The sequence below is a fragment of the Schistocerca piceifrons genome, chromosome 2 (assembly GCF_021461385.2).
Source record: "Schistocerca piceifrons isolate TAMUIC-IGC-003096 chromosome 2, iqSchPice1.1, whole genome shotgun sequence".
Lineage (NCBI taxonomy): Eukaryota > Metazoa > Arthropoda > Insecta > Orthoptera > Acrididae > Schistocerca > Schistocerca piceifrons.
Window position 1 is genome coordinate 4316937 of NC_060139.1, and position 26909 is coordinate 4343845.

A 26909-nucleotide genomic window follows, 5' to 3' on the forward strand; every position below is an offset into this window, starting at 1 on the left:
TTAGCACTGATAATTCTACACGAACACTGCTGCTCTTGGTCAATAGATGAAGGCATGGCCACTGTGTTATCCTTGGCAAGAGGTAATGCCTGAAATTTGGTATTTTTGGCACAATCCTGACACCTTGGATCTCAGAATGTTTATTTCCCTAACTATTTCTGAAATGGAATGTCCCATGCGTTCCATCTCCAACTACAGTTCTGCGTTCAAAGTCTGTTAATTCCCATCATGCAGCCATAATCGTGTTGGAAACCTCTTCACAGGAATCACCGGAGTACAAATGAGAGCTCCACAGAGGCAGTGCCCTTTTACACCTGGTGTACATGATGCTACTGCCATTTATGTATGTGCGTATCACTGTCCCACGACTTTCATCACCTCATTGTATAGCAGAGCATAGACTACTTACCTTTTAAAAATCCTTTTGGTTTTGGTTCAGATGTCATAAAGTAATGATGAAAATCATAGTCATCAACAAAATCGTTCCAATTTTATGTCATGGAACAAACAGTACATCAGACTATACAAAGTGTTTGTATAGTTTGGCTTCAAATGATAAGACATAGAATTGTTTGCCTAAATGAATTACAGATCCTCATACATCAGCTGCATTATGTTATTTTCAGTGGTGCGTCGGTACATTAGCAGTAGTTCTGTGGTAAACATGTTCACTTAAATTAGTTTCTCCAATTTTCACAGGGTAAAATAGAAGACCAGGGCACATTTAGTGAACTTACTCTCAGCAAGAAGAATTTTGCAAATATGCTGGCTAACAACCAGGAAGAGACAAAGGAAGCAATTAAATCATCACGAGAGGAGCTGAGACAGCAGCTGTCGATTACTTCAACATTTGTAAGAATGCAGTGTAAATAGAAAATAAGATATATTACAATTCAACCACAAACAGAGGAAACACATGAATTGGCACACACATACAGAAATATGATCCAGTTCTAAACAGCAGCTTTGGGTGACTTGAATATTGAGCACACTCCTGTGTGTTGTTCCCATGGGGGCATCAAAGATACAGTAATTATAATAACAGCCCGTGTATAAGCTTAGAAGTAGTAGTTCTTCCTGTGCTGGAGATGTGTTTTCGATAAAATATGATGATGTGACACAATACAAAGTTTCTCCAATTAGTCACTATTGGTGAAAGCAGATAATAGGTTAGCAGAAAATATAACATAACAATAAAAACAATTATTGACTAAATAATTTAATTGGATAAATAAAAAACACTCACCAAGCAGCAGCAAAACACACACACGAAGGAGCCACTGGCTCTGAAAGCTTACCAATTAAAACTGTCTTTTATGTGTGTGTTGTGCCTCCACTTGACGAGTAAATGTAATATGTACCATGAACTCGTGTGACATTGTAGAATTTCATAAATATTTACTATTAACACACAGTTTCAAATTTTGAAATTAATGATTTAAAGTGCTGCTTCTTCCATGTAAAAGTGTTTGTTAGTTATTGGCATATTCCGAAGATCAAAGTTGTGACATCTCACGAGGACATGGAATGGATGGATGCAGATCTCTCTCTCTCTTTGAGTTTGAAGTTATTTTTACTATCCATCAAATTCTTTACATTACTGGGCAGGCAGTCAGATGTGTTTATTGGTTAATACCTCACACCTTTCTGTGTCAGACTAATGGTGAATAATGTATGGTTAAATAATTTTTCCATCTAGTATTATATTTATATTTATAAATGCTACTCTTTAGAGGATGTCATTGATTGTGGACAACTAACTTAATGAGGCTGTTGTCAGTATGCCAAACTGTTTGACGAGCTGAATGCAAGATTTTGAAGTAGTCACTACATATTTTCCTTGTTACACACTTCTGTGCTACATATTTCCCCTTGATGAAGAGTCACACCAGAATGTGAGGCCATAAGACATTATTGAATGATAATGGGAAAAGTAAGCCACTGTTTTGACATTTTGACATCATCATCATCATCATCATCATCATCATCTCCAGAATCTGATGAAATCCATGATGCCGAAGTTGCAGAGCAGAGATATTTGAGATCTGTAACAGGAGACTTCCAGTTCAGTTTTTTTCAATGTAAACATCTAAGAATGTGATATATTCTGATTCACTGATTTACTATAATGCAGACCCTCATGCAGTATTTTTAATGGTGCGGTCAAACCTTCTCCACTACTAAAATGCATATATTGTGCTTCATCTAAATTCAATAACTGTCTGTTTACAGAGCACAACTTATCAATTTTTTGGAAATTATTGTTTACTTTTCAACTCTTGAAGTTGTTTTTGAGCATGAATTTAATAGTTCCATCATCTGCAAAGAGAACTACTGCTTCTTGAGTTTATGGTTGAAGATCATTTATAAAACAAGAACAAGAGCAGACCCAATATAGATCTGTGGGATACCTTGGTAATGATTATTCTTCATTCTGAAGATGCTGGTTCATTGTGAACACTCTTTTTATTAATGCGATACTCTACATCCTTCTAGCTTGAGAAGGTGAATACCAGTTACCAGCAAAATAACATGTAAGCATAATATTTTACCTTCTCTAACAGAATACTGTGAACTGCACAGTCAGATGTTTCTGACAAGTTACAGAAAATTTCAGCTGGCAGTATTTTATCATCCAAATTTTGTTAATTACTTTGTGAACTGAAAAATACCATATTCTGTGGAGAGAACCTTTTGAAATCCAAACTGATGCTGAGGTACTTTGAGACAGGTGTTGTATGGTTCTTGCATACATAATTGCTTCCATTACCTTCGAGCAGGATTTTATTGAAACTTTCTGGCAGATTAAAACTGTGAGCTGGACTGAGACTCAAACTCGGGACCTTTGCCTTTGGCAGGCGAAGCTGTGAGGATGGTTCGTGAGTCATGGTTGGGAAGCTCAGTGGGTAGAGCTCTTGCCCACAAAAAACTAAAAGCCAAAGTTTGAGTTTCTGTCTGTAACACAGTTTTAATCTGCCAGGAAGTTTCATATCAATGCATACTCTGCTGCAGAATGACAATTTCATTCAAGATTTTGTTGTTTGTGTGGTAAAGTAAAGCTGTCTACATTCTGAAGGATAAGATTTGGATTTTTTAAAAACTCTGTTAAAAAATAAAACAGGCTGTATATCAAATCACAGTAACAAGAATAATTTGAATATTATAGAATGTGATCAGTTTTGAACCATGGACCTCCGGATTTGCAGTCACTTTCCCACTCAGCACAGAGCCATATGAAAATGAAACTTATTCTAGGAATATTATAAGATGGGTTCTTTATCTTTTACACTCATCTTACATCTACATCTCATTTTACTATATATAGATTACCACTGGGAAATTTTGAATGGTTCATGAGGAGTCTGGATTTCTTACTGTGCTTAATGGACTGAACGTCCTTTGAAAGCGAATAGCATCATCATGCTATGCCCCTAGAATAATAAAACTTTTGTGTAGTAACTCATGCACCGGAGCAACTTACTTTGCATATGTGCACTCAATCATTTGTTTTGAAATAATCTTTTGGGGAACAAATTCTCAGAATATGCAAACAATCTTCAAACTACAAAAATGAGCCATCCGAATTATGACAAATAGTAACAAGAGAAGGCATTGCACAGAGTTGTTTAAATCTATGGGAATCTTGACTGTTCCCCTTGAATACATTTTTCAAAGAGTGATTCACATAAAGAAAAACATAAATCAGTACCCAATGAACAGTTTCCTACACGAACATGAAACCAGATGAAGTCACCACCTACATCTGAGCAGAAAAACAAAACGAAAACACAGAATATTGTACTATACAATGGACTTAAACTATTCAACACTTCCACAGAATATAAAAGTTAGAAACAAAATATGTGCCTTCAGACATGGCCTAAAAAGTTATTTGTTAGAAAAGGGTTTTTAGTCTGTCAAAGATTACCTGGAAAGTAGGTAAAATTTAGTCGACAATGTGACTGATTAAGTACTGTAACTAGGAGCTTTCTTTAGTATGTTCAATAACAGTGGTACATCATGTATAATCATAAAGCACAGTAAGGCAAATAACTGTAGTTTATATTTAGGAAATGCAATTGTACTTTTATATACCCGTGTGTCTGTATCACCTATATATGTATTTGCTGACAACATCCATACAATCTATATTGTCTACAAATGGATAGAAAAAATAAATAAATAAAATAAATTAATTCACATTTTAACACAGACATCTTTTTATAGTCAATGTGCCATCCAAAAGCTCTTCTAAAAGAAACCAAACTCAAATGAAAGTGTTATACTGTTAGTTTGAAATTGTTTGAAATATTTTGTTGCAAAAATACGGTCCTACTTGGTGGAGTGTGTAAAAATAGTGGGATGCATTTAGTGATTATCTGGAAATAAGGATTGGAATGGAGCCAAGTATACTACCTTGACAAGATCACATCTTTTGCCATGCCAGGTAGTGCATATTGTCTAATTCACCTTACAGATTGTGCTCAGTTGATAAAGCCTGTAACTTCTTCTTTTCCTCATTCTCATTTCCACTAAAGAACTAGGTGATAAAGGCAGCCTGACTACAGATAATACCAGGATGGGATAAAACCTGTATCTGTTTCCATTAGCCCCTTATCGTCGTCATTCTTTGCAATGCTATAGTTCACTGGACCTCTATTTTTAAAAGCTCGAGCTTCAAATGTATTATTACAGAGATAATGCTACCTTTCAAGATACCGTAGTGAATAGAATTATAATCAATCCTTGTACAGCTGAAATTTGTATCTGAGTAACTTGATAAAGTTCAAAATAATATCATTTAAGATTTAAGGAACAATGGATGTGTATTTTCAGTAGTAAATAAATATGCTGAATATTAATGCGTTGTATTGTGATGAACAGTGGGAAATTAAGATGGTTTTCATTCTGCAGAGTAAAGGTGATGAGGATGACGAGGTGGAAGAGCCAACTGAAACAGCTGAAATGCTTGAAAAGGGAAAACTGAGCAATACGCTTTACAAAGATTACTTTACGGCTGGATCAAGTTGGTTGCTACTTTGCTGGCTGGTTGTTGTGCTCCTGCTTGGACAGATTGCTTCCAGTGGGGCAGATTACTGGGTGACATATTGGTAAGACCATTTTAGACTGTTCTGTTTTTCATAAGGTAGCTAAATCAAGAATGGTAGAATGTATACTGCAAAGTTATGTCAGCACAGAAATAAGCAAGATCATACACACATTGTATACACTTTTATGTATATTGAGGGGGAAGGGAAGGGAAGGGAAGAGAAAGGAAAGGGAAGGAATTAATGATATCAGTTGCATCGGGACTTCATGTGAAATAAACAAGTGACAATGTATGCTGGACTGAGACCCAAACCCAGGATCTCCTGCTCACCAGACAGTTGCATTAACCACTGCACCACCTGAATATAGTGTTCCTTGCAAATGTGTGTACAGTCTCGGCACACGCCCTTTTCGACTCGCATTCCCACCTAGTGCCATCTATCCACAGTCCTTGTCCATGTCCCAGCAGGAACCTAAAATTAATGAACAAGGCAGACAGGGATGGGTCTGTGGATAGGTGGCACTAAGTGGGAATATGAGTCAGCCGAGGAACGTGCTGAGATAGTCTGCACATTTGTGGTACAGTGTGTCCAGGTGGTGCAGTGGTTAACACAAATGCGTAGTAAGGAGATCATCACAGGTTTGGGTTGTGGTCCGGCACACACCTTCACTCCTCACTGCTGATTCCGCACAATGTCCCGATGCAGCTGATACTGTTAGTTCCCCTGTTCTGTCCCCTGGCCCTTTCCCCTCCTTTCCTACTCCACCTTCAATTTACATAATGTGTGTCACAGCTGCTGATCCCTCATGGTGTCTTTCTTTTGGGCATGTCAGAAAGAAAAAAAATACACACACACACACACACACACACACACACACACACACACACACACACACACACACACACACACAAATATTTACTTTTATAGTTAAATGTGATTTTTGCATATTTGTGGAAATCAGTTGTTCTGGTATGGTGTTTTAGTGGTGACACAGTATAAATTATCCCTAAAAATGATATGAATAGTAACCTGATGCCACATATTTAAGCCAAAACTAGGCATTCATAAATTGTCTCTTGTTTTCACAGCATCTAAATTACTTTGTACGTACAACTTGTCTGATATCTTATGAATGAAAGCTGCTCCCATAGGCAAGGACACCACAATAAATAGACAAATAGATTAGGGGTGGTGTTAGTATGAGAAAGCTGATCATAGTTGCTGACAACTGTTCACGACTATTAATTGATAAAATACACACATTCAGCTTTTTAAATCTGTGCTATAGCAGACCTAATGTGAAAGCTTCTTTACCCTCGTAGTGTAGTAGTTTTCGTTTGTTCCTTAAAAGTCTGATTAGTGCTCCTGTCATTTCCTCCACACTTCAATGAAACGCTTGCAGCTATGGTTGGTATGTGGTTGTAAAACATATGCCATGTTACGTTAGCTCCTACTTGATAAACTGAAAGGCATGGACCTAAAGCATAAGATTCATCGCTAGCTCTACCATGTGGCTGTAGGAATGAGAAACAGCAGCGTAATGTTAAGGATATATTGTTATTTAACAATGATATGCAGTGCTTATTGCTTGGAAAATTAAAAGTACTGCATCAGTTCATAATAGTTCTCTCTCTCTCTCTCTCTCTCTCTCTCTCTCTCTCTCTCTCTCTCTCTCTCTCTCTCTCTATCTATCTATCTATCTACCTCTAATATATATGAGTTTTTTGTTAACAATGCAGAAACTTTAGAATAATCTTCTTCCTGTTGTTTTCCAGGACTAACCAGGAGCAACTAAGGAAGGAATTAATAGCTAAGCAGGATGCTTATAATATGCCAAACAGCAGTTCTGTTCCCAGTTTTGAAGCTGAATTTCTCCTTGATGAGTCTAATCCATTCTCAAACACTACGTTATTTGACATTCTGAATACAACTGAAGCAATTCTCGGACTTGATGTTTCTACTGAGTGGAATGATTCAGAGTTTTCAGAAAAAAATAATCCCAGCTTGACTCTAAAAGATTATGATAATCATCCAATTTATCACAGATCTATGTTCTTCACAAGAGATCAGTATATATACATATATACTATATGTATAATTGGAAGTATAACTATAACTATACTGAGATCCCTAGTCTTCTTCAAAATTACAATGAATTCTTCACAGGGGCTTCATGATAGAATGTTTAATACTATATTGAAAGGAACAATGCGTTTCTTTGACACCAATCCATCAGGTACGTATAGCTTTATCTTATCTCCTAAAATTCAGTTTTTTCGTGTTTAAAATTTTCTTTTGATAGGTAGCTTTATTTTCATTGGATAGTTAACAGAACTTCTCATGGAGAACGAGCTTCTGCTTACCAAGCTGCAATGAACCCAACTGGCACATGTGCAAATTTGTAAACCTGGTTGAACTCTATGTGACTAGTTTATATCCAGGGTGGAATAATACTTAGTGTTTAATATGTATATTTTGGATCCACCACTCCCTTTCCTCAATTTTCTCTCACCACCTGTTCTTTTCTCTCACAAGAGAAGTCGTATCATACGCTACACATCTATGCACCAGTGTTCTGCTTAGAACAGCAGTTGAACACGGGCCGGCACTTTCATTTCACAATATTCGTAGCTCAATGTTTCCTTCAAAGCATTTATTCACAGTGTCACACACATGAATCTATGTTTTGTCAAATAATAAAGTTATAACTTCAATTCTGATGCCATTTTTCTTATTTCATTTCTTTCCTGATTCTTTTATTGTGGAACCTTTCATAGCCCAATCTCACAGACAGAAAAACTAGTTACTGTGTGCACTTCCTGTTTTTGTGGCAGATACTTAAATTCTTTTCATCTCAGCATCATATTCCTCCTATTGGAATTTGCACACTATCAACTTGCTCACCATTGTAACTGAACAGTCAACGACCTCTTAAGTCAGCACACTCATTCTTTTTCTCTTTCTCAATACTGGATCAAAAACAGTTTTTCTAACAGATTCTACATTAAAACATGTAGAAACAGTTATGATAAGCTATTACTGTTTCTTGATTAAGATGTTGCCAGTAATCTGTTTTTCTTTGCTAGTGGTGATCGTTGAGTATGTATTAGTTCTGTTCCTATTGTTTGTATGTACTGAATAATAATTCCTTTTTAAGGTCGAGTGTTGAATCGTTTCTCCAAGGACATGGGTGCAGTTGATGAAATGCTCCCTAGAGCTATGCTAGATGCTATACAGGTAACTAAAAGTACTTATACTTTTTCAGTAATACCTCATTTTAGCACTGTCAGCTTTCACCTTAAATTCATAGCCCACAATAACTGATTCCAAAGGAATAAAAGGCATCTGTACATCAAACTATATATTACTATAATAGAGGGAAACATTCCACGTAGGAAAAATATATCTAAAAACAAAGATGATGTGACTTACCAAATGAAAGTGCTGGCAGGTCGACAGACACACAAACAAACACAAACATACACACAAAATTCAAGCTTTCGCAACAAACTGTTGCCTCATCAGGAAAGAGGGGAGGAGAGGGAAAGACGAAAGGATGTGGGTTTTAAGGGAGAGGGTAAGGAGTCATTCCAATCCCGGGAGCAGAAAGACTTACCTTAGGGGGAAAAAAGGACGGGTATACACTCGCGCGCGCGCTCGCGCACCACACACACACACACACACACACACACACACACGCATCCACATCCATCCACACATGTGTCTGTATATGTCAGTCTGTCCTCTCTCTCTTACTTTTCCTCTTCCTCCTTCCTCCCTGTGCGCGCCTGAAGGCTGACCCACGCGTTAGCACGCGTAGCTGGTGACGGGGTAACGCATAATTCCCCGCCCTGGGTAGACAAGTAAGGCACGCACGTACCCCCGGGTAAAGGCCAGGCCCAGGGAGGGGTGATTGCCTGAGCTGATACCTTCTGACAATGCCGATTGGTCCCTCCGTCTGTTTCTCAGGAGGTGTGACCTGAGGTGTAAACATTCACCTAAGGCGGGAGTGCCCTCTGAGAGGGTCCCCATAAGGAAGGAGCGTGCCATCGGAGACACTGGCAATCATGGGGGATTCCTCCGCAATGGATTTCTCTTCTTCTCTCTCGACTTCTGCCCACAAACGGAAACATGACCAGCCCCCAGTGACAAAAGTACTACCGCCTACCCCACAGTTCCTCGGCATTTCTCGATCTGAGGACGGAAAGGATTTTTCCTCTGTCAACCCTTTCGTTATCCAGAAGGGCGTAGATGCCAAAGCCAGATCTGTCAAATCTTGTACAAGGTTGCGTAATGGTACCTTGTTACTAGAAACTGAGGGCGCCTTCCAGGCACAGAAACTGCTTCGAGCCACACTCCTGTACACGTTCCCTGTCCGGGTGGAGGCTCACCGAACTTTGAATTAGTCTTGTGGTGTGGTCTATACTAGATCCCTCGACGGATTGACTGACGAGGAGATTCAATCTTTCCTCGCTGAGCAGGGTGTGACGGCTGTCCATAGGGTCATGAAAAAGGTCAACAATGACCTTGTACCGACCCGGACACTTTTCTTGACCTTCGATAGTGTAAGCTGCCATTGCGCATGAAGGCGGGCTACGAGGTTATTCCTGTTCGCCCCTATGTCCCGACACCTACGCGCTGCTACCAGTGTCAGCATTTCAATCACACTTGACAGTCTTGTTCCAATGCGGCTAAATGTGTCACTTGTGGCAGGGATGCCCATGAGGGTGACTGTCCACCTCCGTCTCCTCGTTGTGTGAACTGTCAGGGTGACCATGCAGCATCCTCCCGCGACTGTCCCGTCTATAAGGAAGAACGCTGTCTCCAAGAAATTTGGGTCAAAGAGAAAGTGTCCACCTCGGCTGCTCGCAAGCTATTGGCTAGTAGGAAGCACACGCTGCTCCCAGCGGGGAAATACAGTACTGTCCTCGCCTCTCCTCGGACTACCAGGGAGGTGGCAACCCAGACATGCGATCTGACCTTCAGCACCACGGTCGTCCGTTCGGCCAGTGCTAAGATTGCGTGGTCGACGTCTCCTCTTCCTCCCATCACCCCACAGACACCAGCCCCTTCCTCAGCTTCTGCTAAGACAAAGACCCAGAAGTCAGATGCACGGGGCTTCAAGAACAAACCGTCCCGTGCAGACTTCCTACGTACCTTGACCTCCCAGCCATCGACTGGTACTGCCACCAAACGACCTTCCAAGAAGGCTCATAGGAAGCGCAGTTCTCCTTCTCCGCCACAGCACATTTCTTCTCCTGCGCCACCCAGCGGTTGCCGCCCCAGGCCGTCATCCGTTTCGCCTGGCCGCACCGCTGGTAGCCAAACATCTGGCCGTTCGCCGGCGGAGGAAGCTCCCCCTCCCGGCCATCTTACCAAGATGGCTGATGAACCTATAGAACCAATGGACGATGACTGTCCACCTACTGATAGCGGCGGCAATGCTCGCTCGAAGCCAGGCCCTCAGCGGCCTTCGAGGTGACCCCTTCTTTCATCTTCCTTTTCTTCTTACGATGGCACTTATTCGCTGGAATATTCGCAGAATTCGCTCCAACGGAGAGGACTTGAAGTTGCTGCTCCACTTGCACCGTCCGCTCGTCGTAGCCCTCCAGGAAACGAAGCTACGCCCATGCGATCAAATTGCCTTGGCACCCTACACCTCTGTGTGTTTTGACCTACCCCCTGTGGCAGGTATTCCGGCTCATGGAGGGATTATGTTGCTGGTCCGGGATGATATTTACTACGATCCCATCACGTTGCACACCGGCCTGCAGGCAGTTGCCATCCGAATTACTCTCCCCACTTTTACATTTTCCATTTGTACCGTTTACACTCCATCGTCGTCTGCCGTTACCAGGGCGGACATGATGCAAATTATTGCTCAGCTACCTGCACTACTTATGTTCACTGGAGACTTCAATGCCCACCATCCCCTTTGGGGCTCTCCAGCATCCTGCCCGAGGGACTCCCTGTTAGCAGACCTTTTCAACCAGCTCAATCTTGTCTGCCTCAATACTGGCGACCCTACTTTTCTTTTGGACACATCTCACACCTATTCCCATTTAGACCTCTCTATATGTACTACCCAACTTGCATGCCAGTTTGAGTGGTATGCACTTTCTGATACATATTCGAGCGACCACTTCCCGTGTGTTATCCATCTCCTGCAGCATATCCCCTCTCCGTGCTCATCTAGTTGGACCATCTCCAAAGCAGACTGGGGGCTCTTCTCTTCCAGGGCGACCTTTCAGGATCAAACCTTCACAAGCTGCGATCGTCAGGTCGCACACCTCACAGAAGTCATTCTCGCTGCTGCTGAATATTCCGTCCCTCACCCTACTTCTTCTCCATGTCGCGTACCGGTCCCCTGGTGGACCGCAGCATGTAGAGACGCTTTACGTGCTCGTCGACGTGCTTTACGCACCTTTAAAAGCCACCCTACAGTGGTGAATTGTATCAATTATAAACGATTACGTGCTCAGTGTCGTCGTATTATTAAAGAAAGCAAGAAAGCAAGAAAGCCAGCTGGGCTGCTTTCACAAGCACCTTCAACAGTTTTACTCCTTCTTCTGTTGTCTGGGGTAGCCTGCGCCGGCTATCTGGCACTAAGGTCCACTCACCAGTTTCTGGCTTGACGGTCGTGAATGACGTCCTTGTGGCCCCTGAGGATGTCTCCAATGCCTTCGGCCGCTTTTTCGCAGAGGTTTCGAGCTCCGCTCATTACCCTGCCTTCCTCCCCTGCAAACAGGCAGAGGAGGCTAGGCCACTTAACTTCCGCTCCTCGAATCGTGAACGTTATAATGCCCCATTCACCATGTGGGAACTCGAAAACGCACTTGCCCGGTCACGGCCCTCCGCTCCAGGCCTGATTCTATTCATATTCAGATGCTGAAGAACCTTTCTCCTGCGGGTAAAGGTTTCCTTCTTCGTACTTATAATCACATGTGGATTGAGGGACATTTTCCCGCATGCTGGCGCAAGTCTATTGTTGTCCTGATCCTTAAGCCGGGGAAGGACAAGCACTTGCCTTCCAGTTATCGACCCATCTCGCTTACCAGCTGTGTCTGTAAAGTGATGGAGCGAATGGTTAACTCTCGTTTGGTTTGGCTGCTCGAGTCTCGACGTCTACTTGCCAGTGTACAATGTGGATTTCGTAGGCGCCGCTTTGCTGTTGACCATCTGGTTACCTTGTTGACCTTAATTATGAATAACTTCTTGCGGAAGCGCCCGACCGCGGCTGTGTTCTTTGATTTGGAGGCGGCTTACGACACCTGTTGGAGGGCGGGCATTTTCCGCACCATGCATACATGGGGCCTTCGCGGTCGCCTCCCTCTTTTTATTCGTTCATTTTTAATGGATCGACAGTTCAGGGTACGTATGGGTTCTGTCCTGTCGGACACCTTTCGCCAGGAGAATGGGGTGCCACAGGGCTCAGTTTTGAGCGTCACTCTCTTCGCCATAGTGATCAATCCAATAATGGATTGCCTCCCAGCTGATGTATCGGGCTCCCTTTTCGTGGACGATTTTACCATCTATTGCAGCACGCAGGGTACATGTTTCGTGGAGCGCTGTCTTCAGCGTTCTCTTGACCGTCTTTACTCCTGGAGTGTCGCCAATGGCTTCCGTTTTTCTGCCAAGAAGACGGTCTGTATTAACTTCTGGCCCTACAAAGAGTTTCTCCCACTGTCCTTATGACTCGGTCCCGTTGCTCTCCCATTCGTGGAGACAACAAAATGTTTAGGTCTTACATTTGACAGGAAACTTAGCTGGTCTCCACATGTCATATTTGGCTGCCCGTTGTACCCGTTCTCTAAATGTCCTCCGTGTTCTCAGTGGTATGTCGTGGGGAGCGGATCGAACCATCCTACTTTGCCTATATCGGTCGATCGTCCGCTCCAAGCTGGATTATGGGAGCTTCGTATACTCCTCTGCACGGCCATCCATCTTACGCCGCCTCAACTCCATACAACATTGGGGTTTACGTCTTGCGATCGGAGCGTTTTATACTAGTCCCGTCGAGAGTCTTCATGCTGACGCTGGTGAATTGCCACTCACCTACCGGCGCGATATACTGCTTTGTCGGTATGCCTGTCGGCTACAGTCAATGCCCGACCACCTGTCTTATCGTTCCTTTTTTGACGACTCTCTCGACCGTCAATACGGGTTGTGTGTCTCTGCCCTGCTACCCCCTGGAGTTCACTTTCGTCGCCTCCTTCAACACCTTGATTTTTCACTCCCTGCAACCTTTAGAGTGGGCGAGAGCCACACGCCACCTTGGCTCCAGGCTCAGGTTCACGTTCACCGTGACCTCAGCTCGTTCCCAAAGGAGGTTACCCCCGGTTCGGTCTACCACTCCCGTTTTGTCGAACTTCGTTCGAAGTTCATTAATATGACCTTCATTTATACAGATGGCTCTAAGACCAATGACGGGGTCGGGTGTTCTTTTATTGTCGGGGCACAAAGTTTCAAATACCGGCTCCATGGCCATTGTTCGGTCTTCACAGCTGAGCTCTTTGCCCTCTACCAGGCTGTTCTTTACATCTGCCGCCACCGACATTCTGCTTATGTCATCTGCTCCGATTCTCTGAGCGCCATCCAGAACCTCAGTGATCCGTATCCGGTTCACCCTTTCGTGCACCGGATCCAACGCTCTCTTCAGCAGCTGGTGGACGTCGGTTCTCCGGTTAGCTCTATGTGGGTTCTTGGCCATGTCGGTATCCCTGGGAACGAAGCTGCAGATGCTGCGGACAAGGCTGCGGTCCTCCAGCCTCGGACAGCTTCTTGTTGTGTCCCTTCGTCAGATTGTAGCAGGGTCATTTGTCGGCGCATTTTATGGCTGTGGCATGCCGATTGGGCTGCACTTACAGACAACAAGCTTTGGGCCTTGAAACCTCTTCCTGTGGCTTGGACATCCTCCTCACGCCCTTCTCGGTGGGAGGAGGTAGTTTTGGCCCGGTTACGAATTGGACACTGACGGTTCAGCCATCGCCATCTGCTGGCGGCTGCGCTGGCGCCGTTCTGCCCATGTGGGCAATTGCTGGATGCCTGTCAGTCTGTCTTTTATCGTGTTCTCCGTTTCGTTGCTGTTTTAAACTTGTGACTCGCGGTGCATTCCTAACGTAGTCTGGGCGCTAATGACCGTTGAAGTTGTGCACCCTAAAAAAAAATAATAAAAAAAAAAAACCAGAACGTTGCAGGGAATCTGTAACTTTGTGTCAGATGGTAGGTGCAGAGGTGAAGGCAGTATAGTGTGCTTGGTACACAGTACGGCTGTCCTCCCATGTGGTGCTCATTCCCATCCAGCCCAATGTTGTACTAATGTCACATCTGTATACACCAAAAATCTGGATATTTCACAATTCGACCAGCTGGCCAAACGGAAACCCACGAGGCCTCTTTCAAACTCTCAGGTGCTGATAACAGTATCTCGTGCAAGTACATGGAATCTGTGTCCTTCAGTGATGACTCATCTGCCATTATTCATGCCCATTACATACCTTACCAGGCCTCTTAGTAGCACTAAACACGAACAACTCTAACGCACTCTGGTGTGGCCATTCTACCTACCTGTCACAGGGAATTGCAGTGTTGGCTGGCAGAAAAATCTAGTTATAAATCTATGTCTATCTATGATGCGGAGTGTTACTCAGTCAATGTTGCATGCAGCTTTGGTTTCTCTCGGTGGGTTTCGGCTTCTCTCGGTGGGTTTCGGCTTCTCTCGGTGGGTTTCGGCTTCTCTCGGTGGGTTTCGGCTTCTCTCGGTGGGTTTCGGCGCATGGGCTTCATTCGTTTGTAAGTTGGTCTGCCTTCCATAACAATGAACACGTTCTTATACCTTGGATCCAAAAAGACTGAAAATGGCTATTCATGTGCGCTGTGCCGACTTCTAATAACAAATAAATTTTGCCTTTTTACAAGTATTTCTTCTGCTTTTTATTGAAATAGTGAAGTAAGTTGATATGCAGTTTTGTCGCCCGAAAAGATGTATGTATTACATAGAACATAATTTTTATGTAATTTACTTTATTATAAAATAAGTTTGTTACCGGTCATGGATGCTGAATTGAATACGAAAAGAACCAGAAGTTCAGAGTTCAAAACAAGTTTGAAACAGATCTAGAATGGACAGTGGAACTGCGATGAGTGGCCATGCGAAGGAGTAAAAGTCCGTCTGACCGAGACAGATGGGAACGGGTCTGAATGCCGTTGCGGGGAAAAAGACTGACCATTTCCCATTCCTGGGAATTATAAGTAGAAAGCCTTAGCTGAAGTGAATTGTGAAAGACTGTTCCTCAGAATTCATTCTTTGCTCATTCTGTTCATCTCAATGTACCGTACATTTGGACCCGTTAGTTTGCGAACGACCCATCTCTACACAGAACATTTGAATTCTCTGGTTCCTGCCTTCCATTCAACTCAGAATCAGGGGGCCATAATCAGTTTCGAGAATAGTTCTGCAACTTCAGAGATTTGTTAGATAGATAGATAGATAGATAGATTATTACTATTTCTGGTGGAGGGTTTCATAGAGGAAAGCAGAGAAGCAAGTGAAGAAGAATTAAAAATTATTAATGTATGCCATGAGAGACATTTTATTAGTGCAAAGTCAGTTCTTCCATAATTTCACAATAGATTTCTGACACACACAATAAATTCTCTTCAGAATGTATTGCCAGCCGGTGTGGCCGAGCGGTTCTAGGTGCTTCAGTCTGGAACCACGAGACCGCTACGGTCGCAGGTTCCAATTCTGCCTCGGGCATGGATGTGTGTGATGTTCTTAAGTTAGTTAGGTTTAAGTAGTTCTATGTTCTAGGGGACTGATGACCTCAGATGTTGAGTCCCATAGTGCTCAGAGCCATTTGAACCAGAATGTATTATAATATTTATTAATAAAAGTTTCAATTTTTCAGATATTCCTTGTCATGACAGGGATACTAATAATGGTTGTAATTGTGAATTATTACTTCATAATTGTAATCATTATCCTTGGTCCATTGTTTTACAAAATACGATGTGTGTATCTTGAGACAGCACAAGACATCAAACGACTGGAAGGAGTCAGTAAGTACATCACCATTTATTTAAAGTACCTGTAACAAAAAAGTAAATACTGATTTTTGCTAAGGTTGAAGACAAATGTTAATTAAGCTTTCAAAAGCTTAACTCGGCAGAAAATGAATTCGAAACAAATGTTTGAAATGATAATCCAGAAAAAAGCGGGCAACTGTAACTTTGACGCCTCGATTATTGATGTGTAATTCAAGTCTTTCTCTGTGATATTAGGGGTTTGCTAATATGTTAGAGACATAAGATCATGTCCTAACTTTAATTTATGCAAATTGTACTGCATTGCTGAATATGGTAAGTTGTCAAGAAATTTTGGGAAAGCCAGAGGCCTGCTTAATTCTAGTAACACAATTTCAGAAGGCTCATTTGCAAAACAGAGTATTTCTGGCCACTATAACAATAATTTATTGGTTTACTGACACAAATTACACATGCAACACTGGGTACTTGTTAATGTTGAGAATTAAATTCCAGTATGGCTCTTCTTGAATAATCTTAGTTCCTGAAACATTTAGAAAATATTAAATTTTGATGAATTACTGGAACAAATTATTGGAACATCTACTATTAATAATAAAATATCAAATAAAGATTAACTTTGCTGCTCCAAAAATGCTGCAGAAAAAATCTGAAATGTGAATATGATGGAGTTTGAATATCAAAAAGCACATGCAGTTCAGTCAGTTGTGATGGGAGGGATTAAAGTAGATGTACAGTAACACCTTGTATTTAATGTTTCATTTTTCTTTCTCCATTAATGCCACTTTACTATATTTTCTTGGTAGAATTCATTTTTGTTTGGTACACTTGGGAACAGAGTAAACTTGTCAGTGTGTTGGAGTAATACTGTTTTGTATCCACTGAAACATTTGCAGCTACACATAGTCAGCTGTTGCTAACTAATATTAGATTTGACAATTATATTGTTGCATTATTAATAGTAGTTTGGTGCTTTCAGCTCGAAGCCCAGTGTTTTCATATGTATCAGCCTCTCTCAATGGCCTTACAACAATAAGGTCATCAGCAGCACAAGATATGGTCATGAAAGAGTTTGACAACCTTCAGGTATTCTTTATTTACAATTTTTTGTTAAGATTTATTTAAGGTCATGTTATGTGGAACAAAAGTATAATTAACTTAGGATGCTGCTGCTGTGGAATGTAATTCTCTAATTTGGTTCTGTAATTGGTTTACATTGTGATGTGATCATCTACAGGGTGTTTCAAAAATGACCGGTATATTTGAAACTGCAATAAAAACTAAATGAGCAGCTATAGAAATACACCGTTTGTTGCAATATGCCTGGGACAACAGTACATTTTCAGGCGGACAAACTTTCGAAATTACAGTAGTTACAATTTTCAACAACAGATGGCGCTGCAAGTGATGTGAAAGATATAGAAGACAACGCAGTCTGTGGGTGCGCCATTCTGTATGTCGTCTTTCTGCGGTAAGCGTGTGCTGTTCACAACGTGCAAGTGTGCTGTAGACAACATGGTTTATTCCTTAGAACAGAGGATTTTTCTGGTGTTGGAATTCCACCACCTAGAACACAGTGTTGTTGCAACAAGACGAAGTTTTCAACGGAGGTTTAATGTAACCAAAGGACCGAAAAGCGATACAATAAAGGATCTGTTCGAAAAATTTCAACGGACTGGGAACGTGACAGATGAACATGCTGGAAAGGTAGGGCAACCGCGTACGGCAACCACAGAGGGCAACGCGCAGCTAGGGCAGCAGGTGATCCAACAGCGGCCTTGGGCTTCCACTCGCCGCATTGCAGCTGCGATCCAAATGACGCCAACGTCCACGTATCGTCTCATGCGCCAGAGTTTACACCTCTATCCATACAAAATTCAAACGCGACAACCCCTCAGCGCCGCTACCATTGCTGCACGAGAGACATTCGCTAACGATATAGTGCACAGGATTGATGACGGCGATATGCATGTGGGCAGCGTTTGGTTTACTGACGAAGCTTATTTTTACCTGGACGGCTTCGTCAATAAACAGAACTGGCACATATGGGGAACCGAAAAGCCCCATGTTGCAGTCCCATCGTCCCTGCATCCTCAAAAAGTACTGGTCTGGGCCGCCATTTCTTCTATTGGCCCATTTTTCAGATCCGAAACGATTACTGCATCACGCTATCTGGACATTCTTCGTGAATTTGTGGCGGTACAAACTGCCTTAGACGACACTGCGAACACCTCGTGGTTTATGCAAGATGGTGCCCGGCCACATCGCACGGCCGACGTCTTTAATTTCCTGAATGAATATTTCGATGATCGTGTGATTGCTTTGGGCTATCCGAAACATACAGGAGGCGGCGTGGATTGGCCTCCCTATTCGCCAGACATGAACCCCTGTGACTTCTTTCTGTGGGGACACTTGAAAGACCAGGTGTACCGCCAGAATCCAGAAACAATTGAACAGCTGAAGCAGTACATCTCATCTGCATGTGAAGCCATTCCGCCAGACACGTTGTCAAAGGTTTCAGGTAATTTCATTCAGAGACTACGCCATATTATTGCTATGCATGGTGGATATGTGGAAAATATCGTACTATAGAGTTTCCCAGACCGCAGCGCCATCTGTTGTTGAAAATTGTAACTACTGTAAGTTCGAAAGTTTGTCTGCCTGAAAATGTACTGTTGTCCCAAGCATATTGCAACAAACGGTGTATTTCTATCGCTGCTCATTTAGTTTTTATTGCCGTTTCAAATATACCGGTCATTTTTGAAACACCCTGTACTTAAACACATTCAAATGACTTAAAATAGAAATGTTTGATACAGTGAAAGAGCTGACCCAGTAATTGCATCTAAGCCTGTCTGAATTTTCACTGTAGGTTTATTAACTTTCTTCCCTTACATTTAAAAGTACTGCTGCAAACTTGTTTAAGCAAAAATTGCAGACAGAACTGCTGAGAAGGAAATCTTTGGAAAAATTAGTAAGAAAAGAATATTCATATAGATAATCCACGAATATTACACAAGAAAGGTTAAATAATACACCACGGCCATTTCATTTTGAAAGAGTGTTACACGGAAAGCTAGCCTGAAGAAGACCATTATTGGCATCTTTAAAACAAGCCATAAATAATGTAAGTGCTAATAATTAACTCTTACACTCTACTTTTTATTTTTCCCTCTCCACTTGCCCAGATAGCTAAGTTGTGTGTGCACCCTGTAGGGTTCTATCACTGAGTACACAATGATCTGCTATCTGTGGTAAAGTGACAAGGTCACTAGTGCAATTCATTGACCTTCTGTGTACAGGCAAGAAGCCTAACAAACTTTTCGTTAGGCCAGTATCATTTACTGCACTCAAAGGTGACACAGTAGCTGCAGTGATGAAAGATTTCCCTGTTCTTTTGCTTGCAGAAATGTAACATGCTTCACATTTGTTGGCAATAAGTAATTTATAAGTGCATGTTTGGTGATGGTAAAGTTCTCTTGAACCATTGAAGGCATTTGTTTGGATGCTGTGATGTAGTTACTCTCTCAATGTAGCTAATGTGAGCCAGGATAACTGACTCTGTAATTAATCAATACTGTGTGCTTTTTTAATCCTGACAAGTGTGTCGTAAAGTGAGTAAATAATAATAGAAACACTAGTCATTTCAGTTTTTTACTGCATTCCTACTTTTACTTAATTCCTCATTGTACAGATTGTATTGTTTAACAGTTGCTTTTTAACTATCTTTTTAATTTAGTTTATTTGGTGAATCCTTTAATCTCCTTAGACAATTAATTTTACAAAATAAATCCTTAGAGAAAATGCTGTTTCGAGTTACATGTTTTCTTTCTTGGAAGTTCACTGTAGGTGTTGTTTCACTGTCCTGGACAGAGGTGTCTGTGCAGTAGTTATCAAGGTTAATTGTGATTTGCACAACTGATCATTAACTGTGCTCACATGATGTAGTCGAACCCCCAAGGCTTTAGATGAATCTTTGCGATGAGTGTAATTATTGTTCTTCCAGATTCTTATCACCCATTTCTAATTTTTGAAAACTGTGTATTCTTTAGGCACATCAATAGTGTTGTCCATTAAAATACAGCACCTGGGAGGATAAATAATGAAATTTTATGTACTGTGTGTACAATACTGCAGGAAGAATAAATTTCAGAATTCGTAGATGATTGGGAAATAAGTTGGGTGCAAAATTTTGTATACACAGCTGCTGCCTCCAGCGGTGACAATGCCTCTGACCCATCAAGGCATAGTTGAACTGAGCTGTTTCAACTGTACCACAGTGTGTATCAGTTGTAGTGGCTAGTGAGTCAGTGGTGATGTGCCAGTCTTTTGGCAACCCATGCCCATACATCAATGAAAGTCAACAGCCAGCAGCCTTAACGTGCCAGAAATGTAATGGCTGCTGTCCAAATTAATGGCTATGCAGACCTGAGGTAAGTGTATCCAGTGGTACCCCATACCATGATGCCAGTTGCTGGCCCAGATTTACAATGACTGTAATCTGGAAATTGTTCTTCAGGGTGTCTATACAGATTTACATCCAGCAAGGTGCTATACACTGTGCTGAGGCTTGTCTGAAAAGGCCACGTGGTGCCACCACTCTGTCCAATGTTGCTGAGGAGCTCAATACTGATACCCAAGTTACCTGACTTTGTTGTGCAATCCTACACTGCCAAGTGAGCACCGTGTGTGCCCTTCTTGGGCGTTACTCATGTGGGGTCATTGAAGTCCTGCATGGAATTGAATATAGTCCTCATGAATCTACTAATTTCGTATGTGCATGACAATTGTGGGATCTTTAGCAGCACAAGTGGCAGTCTTGCAGAATGATACATTTAGTCTCAATAGGCTCCATTCCTGCTAGTGTCAAATTCCAACATGTGCTTGTAAACTTTTCTTCTTAAGTGAAGTGTCACATAATCTTATTACAAACAGCATTCAAATTAGATTTCTGAATGAGAAAACACTGCACATTCTTCCCTCATATGCAGAATATAGATGGGCTACTCGTGCCTACTTTCTGTGGTTGTATGGAAATGCTGATCTTAGGCACAGCCAAGCATGTAGCGCATTTCAAGCCAATTTGTTGCATGCCACCATCATGGTGGTTTTAGTGGCCATCATAGTTAAGTTGCTTTTCATTCCCATACCCTTCAGAAACAATCAATCCTACCCAGCTGTCAAATTCACAATAATTGCTTAAATCAGGGCTTCCCAACAAAATTTTCTCGAGGACCCCCTCATCGAGCATGATTGGTACCTTGTCATATCGCAGTATCAAGTACCTAAAAAAAGAAAAGTTCAGAGTCTTTTTATACATTTTCTGTTTTTGGTACTTAGATAAAAACATTGACATATTCATTATTGAAAAAAATATTGAGCTTCAAACTTTTTAAATTTAACCGTCATTGTTATTGTTAAATTTTTTATTATTGCTCAAAATCTTTGTCTTCAAATCTGGGTGTTTAGTATAACAAACTCCTTAAAAAAAATAGTGTGTGCTAGTGTCAGTTGGCTCTAGGAAGACTCTAGACGCAGAAGTTAACGTTCGCTAAAGCTCTACTCGTGCAGGAAGCGGCCAAAACAAAAAAATCTGTTATCATACGAAATATATTTAATATATTTTTTATTCTAATAGCATCTTGTGGACCCCTCTGGCACAGCTCGCAGACCCCCTGGGGGTCCACAGACCACCTGTTGGGAACCACTGGTTTAAATAATCAAATTTGTCCCAGTGATTCATAACAATTTCTTCTTTGTTCCTCCATCAAAGACATTATATTTTGTACCCAACATCTTAAAATCATCAAAATCTCTACAGTAGTTCCTCAGGATAGCCCAGATAAATAAACAGAAGTGAGCAGGGGACTTCAATTTTATACACTGATGAGCCAGAACATTACGACCAATGCCAACCTTGAGGATGAATGCCTTCTGGTGATGTTGCAAGCATGTGGTGCAATGAGGAAAGAATGTAAGTAGGAGACTAATCAGCAGTCATTATGGTGGAGATACAGCCAACATATGCAGAAATTAACTAATGTAAGCAGTTTTGACAAAGGGCACATTGCTGTGGCCCTGCAGCTGGAATGAGAATCTCTGAAACGGCAAAGCTGGTCATCTGTTGGCATACTACTGTCATGAGCACCTATGGAAGATAATGAATGATGGTGAAATAATGAGTAGACCATATGGTATTGGGTGACCACATCTCATCACAAAACGTAGAGGTTGGAGGATCTCCCACTGTTTAATCAAGAATGGGCCGCGATCTGTGGCAGGTCTGATGACAGAGTACAATGTTGTTGCAGGCCGAAGTGTTTTGAAGTAAAAGGCTCAAAGGCCATTGTTGAACATGGAGCTCCACATCACATGCTACATATTCGTATGTTGATGCAATGACATTGTGGGTTATGATTGCAGTGGGCACAGCATCAGTGAGTTTTCATCGTGGATCAATAGAAAAGTGTCGCCCGTCGAATGAATCATATTCCTCGTTACACCAGGTCAGTGCTTGGGTCGTTACGCTGTCATCTGTGTGAATGGCTGCACGAAACATGCGCCATGCCACTAATGCAGGCTGGTGAGGGCATAATTACACTGTGGGGTACACTGAGTTGGGCTTCCATGGGGTCTGTGGTGGTAATCGAAGACATCAAGACAGCAGTGAACTCCGTGAACATAATTGTGTACCACCTGCATTGATTCATGCTTGAAGTCTCCCCCTATGGCAATGGCATCTTCCAGCAGGATAAATGCCTGTGTTGCAAGATCTGAATCGTGCTACTGTGGTTTGATGGACATTGTAGTGAACACAAATTGAGGTCCGCCAGCGAATGTTCCTAACTAGTATCCAGTGGAACATATATCGGGTATCAGCTGCATGCATGTAAACCATCATCCTGTAATTTGTGTGAATTGCTTGACCAGTGCATAGACATCTGTTGCCACATACTTCTGGAATCACGTGAAGGTTGCAGAATCCATGCCAAGCACAACCTCTGTTGAACTGTATTTGAAAAGTGGAACAACATGCTATTAAACAGGTGTTCATGATGTTTTGGCTCAACAGTATAGGTAGATATAAAAAGATTTAATACAATTGTATTTTATTTACTTACTAAAATATGACTACACCTTACATTTTATGTTTGGATGCAATAATGTTCATCCATTATGCTTTTGGTGGATAATGAATGCAAAATATATTCTAATGGCAAACATAAATTTTTTTTAATGGATATAATTACAGTATAACTATAAAATCTTCCTTCTTGCCAAATTTCATGATTCTTTGTCAGTGGGAAATATCTTACAGGTTTTGATGAGTGAGTCAGTTTGCCACAAAATTTGTGATATAAATCACTGAATCTTTTTACTGAATTTGCTTAGTAGTTTACAGTTTTTACACTGCCAAGGGACCATGGACCTTGATTTGTGGCATAAATTTGAAATTGAAAATCTACCTGTTCCTGTCAAAGGAGGCAGGCAGAATGATCCAGTAAGGGTATTGTTTACTGTTTCTACAGACTGAAACATGATCCCTAAAAAGTCAATAATTTTAGCTACAAGCATTCACTTGAATGAACTTAACACTTGGAGATTTGAATAGACCAAAGGAATTAATCAATTCTGGTATTTAAATTTGTTGTGTTCTAGTATATCTTATATTTATGGTTTTATGTGCAGATTTTTGTAAGGCTTTTCTGTTCAAATTTTCGTCCTTGATTTGTCATCTCTATTACTACTCATCTTTTCCTCAGGCCTCAATAAACATACTAAATTTTCAGAAGTAAACGAATCAGGTTTATATTTTTCCCAACTACATCTTGATAAAAAGTTAATTATCTGCTGGTAAATCTTCCAGTTGGTATGATTGGTATTGTTGCGGCCCATGAAACTTTAATGTTTGTAATGTTTCATCTAGAGCTACACTAGATATCTTCAGATATCTAAGTACTTTCGATCGCCGATAGTGAAAATGCAACTTACATTTCGCATGAACGTTGGGAAAAGCAAAATGGCACTTTGGGGAATAAGGTAAGAGAAGAAAATTTACTGACGCAAACAACTGTGAAGGTGGTCAATATAAATGTGCCGACCAAAAATTGTGTCGAAGTGTGTGGTAAAACAATACAAAACGATTCGCAAATTGTGAACTCCAATAACAGGAAACTGTTTGTGTTTTCAGACAGCCATGGTCGTGGACTTCCTAGTAAACTAAAAGAAACAACTGAAACATTTTCGTGTGGTATAGTGAAACCGGGAGCCCCACTTAGCGAAATTAAAAAAATGACCGAATCCGCAGAGGCAAAAAATCTGCATGATAAAGACTTCGTTGTACTTATGGGAGGCGCAAACGATGTCTACAAAAATGAAACATTGAGTGCAACGCGCGATCTTAAACAGTGTCTGAGGAACCTCACTCACACTAACGTAATACTTGTCAATATTCCGCATCGCTATGATCTTGTAAGATGGTCATGTGTTAACAGGGAAATAGAAAGTGCCAACAGTCAGTTTGCAAAAATCTGCAAACATTTTAAAAACGTGAAATGCGTTGATATAATCAGTATTGGACGTAGATTCCACACGCAACACGGACTTCACCTGAATGGCTTGGGGAAAGAATATCTGACAAGCCTGATAACCAGGGTAATAAAAAACCACCAAAACAAATTCAAAACCAAAACGATAATTGCATTGCCATCGCCTGACTCCATTACGAAAACACTTCAAAAAAATTCATTAGAAACTTCATCAGCAGCAGCAAAACATGTAAAAAAAGACCAAATTTTAACAGAAAGAACAGTGGACATCGATTTCAACAACAAAAGAACTACTGTTCCTCATCAGCCAAGTATTATTTTAGACGAAAATAACAAAAACGAGAAGACTCCAAGTTCACAAGGAAACACGGCAGTAGTGGTAGAACCAACATTTGAAGTGTCAGAAACAGCACCACCATCAACAACAACAAATAGAAGGCTGTTGGACAGAAGAAATGCTGAGCCTCCTTCTCATCTCAATGATTTTTTGTGTGTGGGCCCGAAGAAACAGAAGGGACAACAGTAGGTAGTGTCAGGTGTCTCCTCTCTCCTGTCTCAAGGCAGACTCCAATGGATTCTCAGTCAGGTAACAGCACTAATAGAATGAAAAAGCAGGAGGAAGACATCTCTTTCTTTCATCAAAATATAAGGGGCCTCTTAAACAAAGTAGATCAACTCCTTATTAACATTAGTGAAAAGGACAGTATAAATAATGCCCAGATTTTGTGCTTCACTGAGCACCATGTTACTGATAAATGTGCCTTGCCATCTATAGCAAGTTATACTTTAGTAACATACTACTGTAGGGAAAGTAAAGATAAAGGTGGAGTAGCAATTTATGTTAAGGATAGTGTAGCATACAAAGCTATAGATATTAAGAAATATTGTGTGGAACAACAATTTGAGGCATGTGCCACAGAAATAACAACTAAATTCTATCCAATAATAGTGTTGGCTGTCTACAGGGCTCCTTCAGGTGACATAAAAACTTTTCTGCATTCAATGGAACTCCTTCTGTCATGGTTATTTTCAAAAGCGAAGGATATTGTAGTATTAGGTGATTTTAATATAAACTTTTTGACAGAAAATAAGAATAAAATAGACTTTGAGATTGTGATGAACTTACTCAATCTGACTTCAGTAATAAATTTCCCAACAAGAATTACATCCGAGTGCCAAACTATGATAGACAACGTTTTTTTAGATGTAAATAGACATTGGAACTATATTGTCAGGCAGGTTATAAGTGGGCTTTCAGATCATGATGGACAAATTCTCACTATTTATGACGTTAATCTGTTCAAAAAAGAATTTCCTCGATGGAAAGTCATAAGAGTAATTAATGAAAAGGCGAAAGGAACTTTCAACCACAGGTTGCAGCAAATGGATTGGTCTTTAGTATATAGCCATGATGATGTTGATACTAAATTTAACTGTTTTATAAATGAATTCTGTGCTCTTTTTGAAGAAATATTTCCCAAGAAATGGGTCAGAAACAGTGCTTCCAATTCTGTAAGCAAGCCTTGGATTACAAAAGGTATAAAACAGTCATGTAAAACCAAAAGGGAAACTTATGCTGCAATAAGATTCTGTAAAGATGTAGAAAAATGGGAACACTATAGAATATACTATAAAATTTTGAAGAAACTAATACAGAAATCAAAAGCCCTTTATTATGAGAAGAAAATAGATAATTCTAATAATAAAATAAAAGCAATTTGGAGCATTGTAAAAAAAGAAACAGGAAGAGATGCAACAAGTAAAGAAGATATAAATAATATCAGATATGAAGGTATCCTAATAGATAACCCCAAAAGGGTGGCTGAGATTTTTAATAAACACTTCCTATCAGTATCTCAACAGATTGGTTGCAAGCCCGATGTTGATGAAGCTGTAACTCTTTGTCAAGCTGTATATTCTAACACAATTTCAGAAATGCACCTTAATCCTGTCACTGTAGAAGAAATTCAAAAAATCATCATGTCTCTAAAAAGTACGAATTCTGCAGGGGTTGATAATATATCTAGTAATTTATTGAAATATTCTTGTGTGTGGATAAGGGACATTCTCTGTCATATTTTCAATGCTTCCCTTCAGAAAGGTGTTGTTCCCAGTAGACTTAAGTATGCCATTGTGAAGCCCCTGTACAAAAAGGAGGATAAAGCTGAACTAACTAACTATCGACCTATCTCTTTGCTGACAGCTTTCTCCAAAATTCTAGAAAAGCTAATACATGTAAGAATTACTGATCATCTCATGAAGA

The 26909-nt window shown here is 40.9% G+C and overlaps 1 protein-coding gene across 2 annotated transcripts in view; it reads left to right on the plus strand.

The window, feature by feature from the left end:
• LOC124775090 (ATP-binding cassette subfamily C member 4-like) overlaps window positions 1-26909 on the plus strand; it is a 254271-nt gene that overhangs the window by 177027 nt on the left and 50335 nt on the right. For both annotated transcript variants that reach the window (XM_047249900.1, XM_047249901.1), the window contains exons 12-17: window positions 700-852; window positions 4915-5111; window positions 6827-7287; window positions 8209-8288; window positions 15962-16112; window positions 17077-17183. In XM_047249900.1, the coding sequence (XP_047105856.1) occupies window positions 700-852; window positions 4915-5111; window positions 6827-7287; window positions 8209-8288; window positions 15962-16112; window positions 17077-17183 (1149 nt within the window). The remainder of the gene's footprint in view (window positions 1-699; window positions 853-4914; window positions 5112-6826; window positions 7288-8208; window positions 8289-15961; window positions 16113-17076; window positions 17184-26909) is intronic.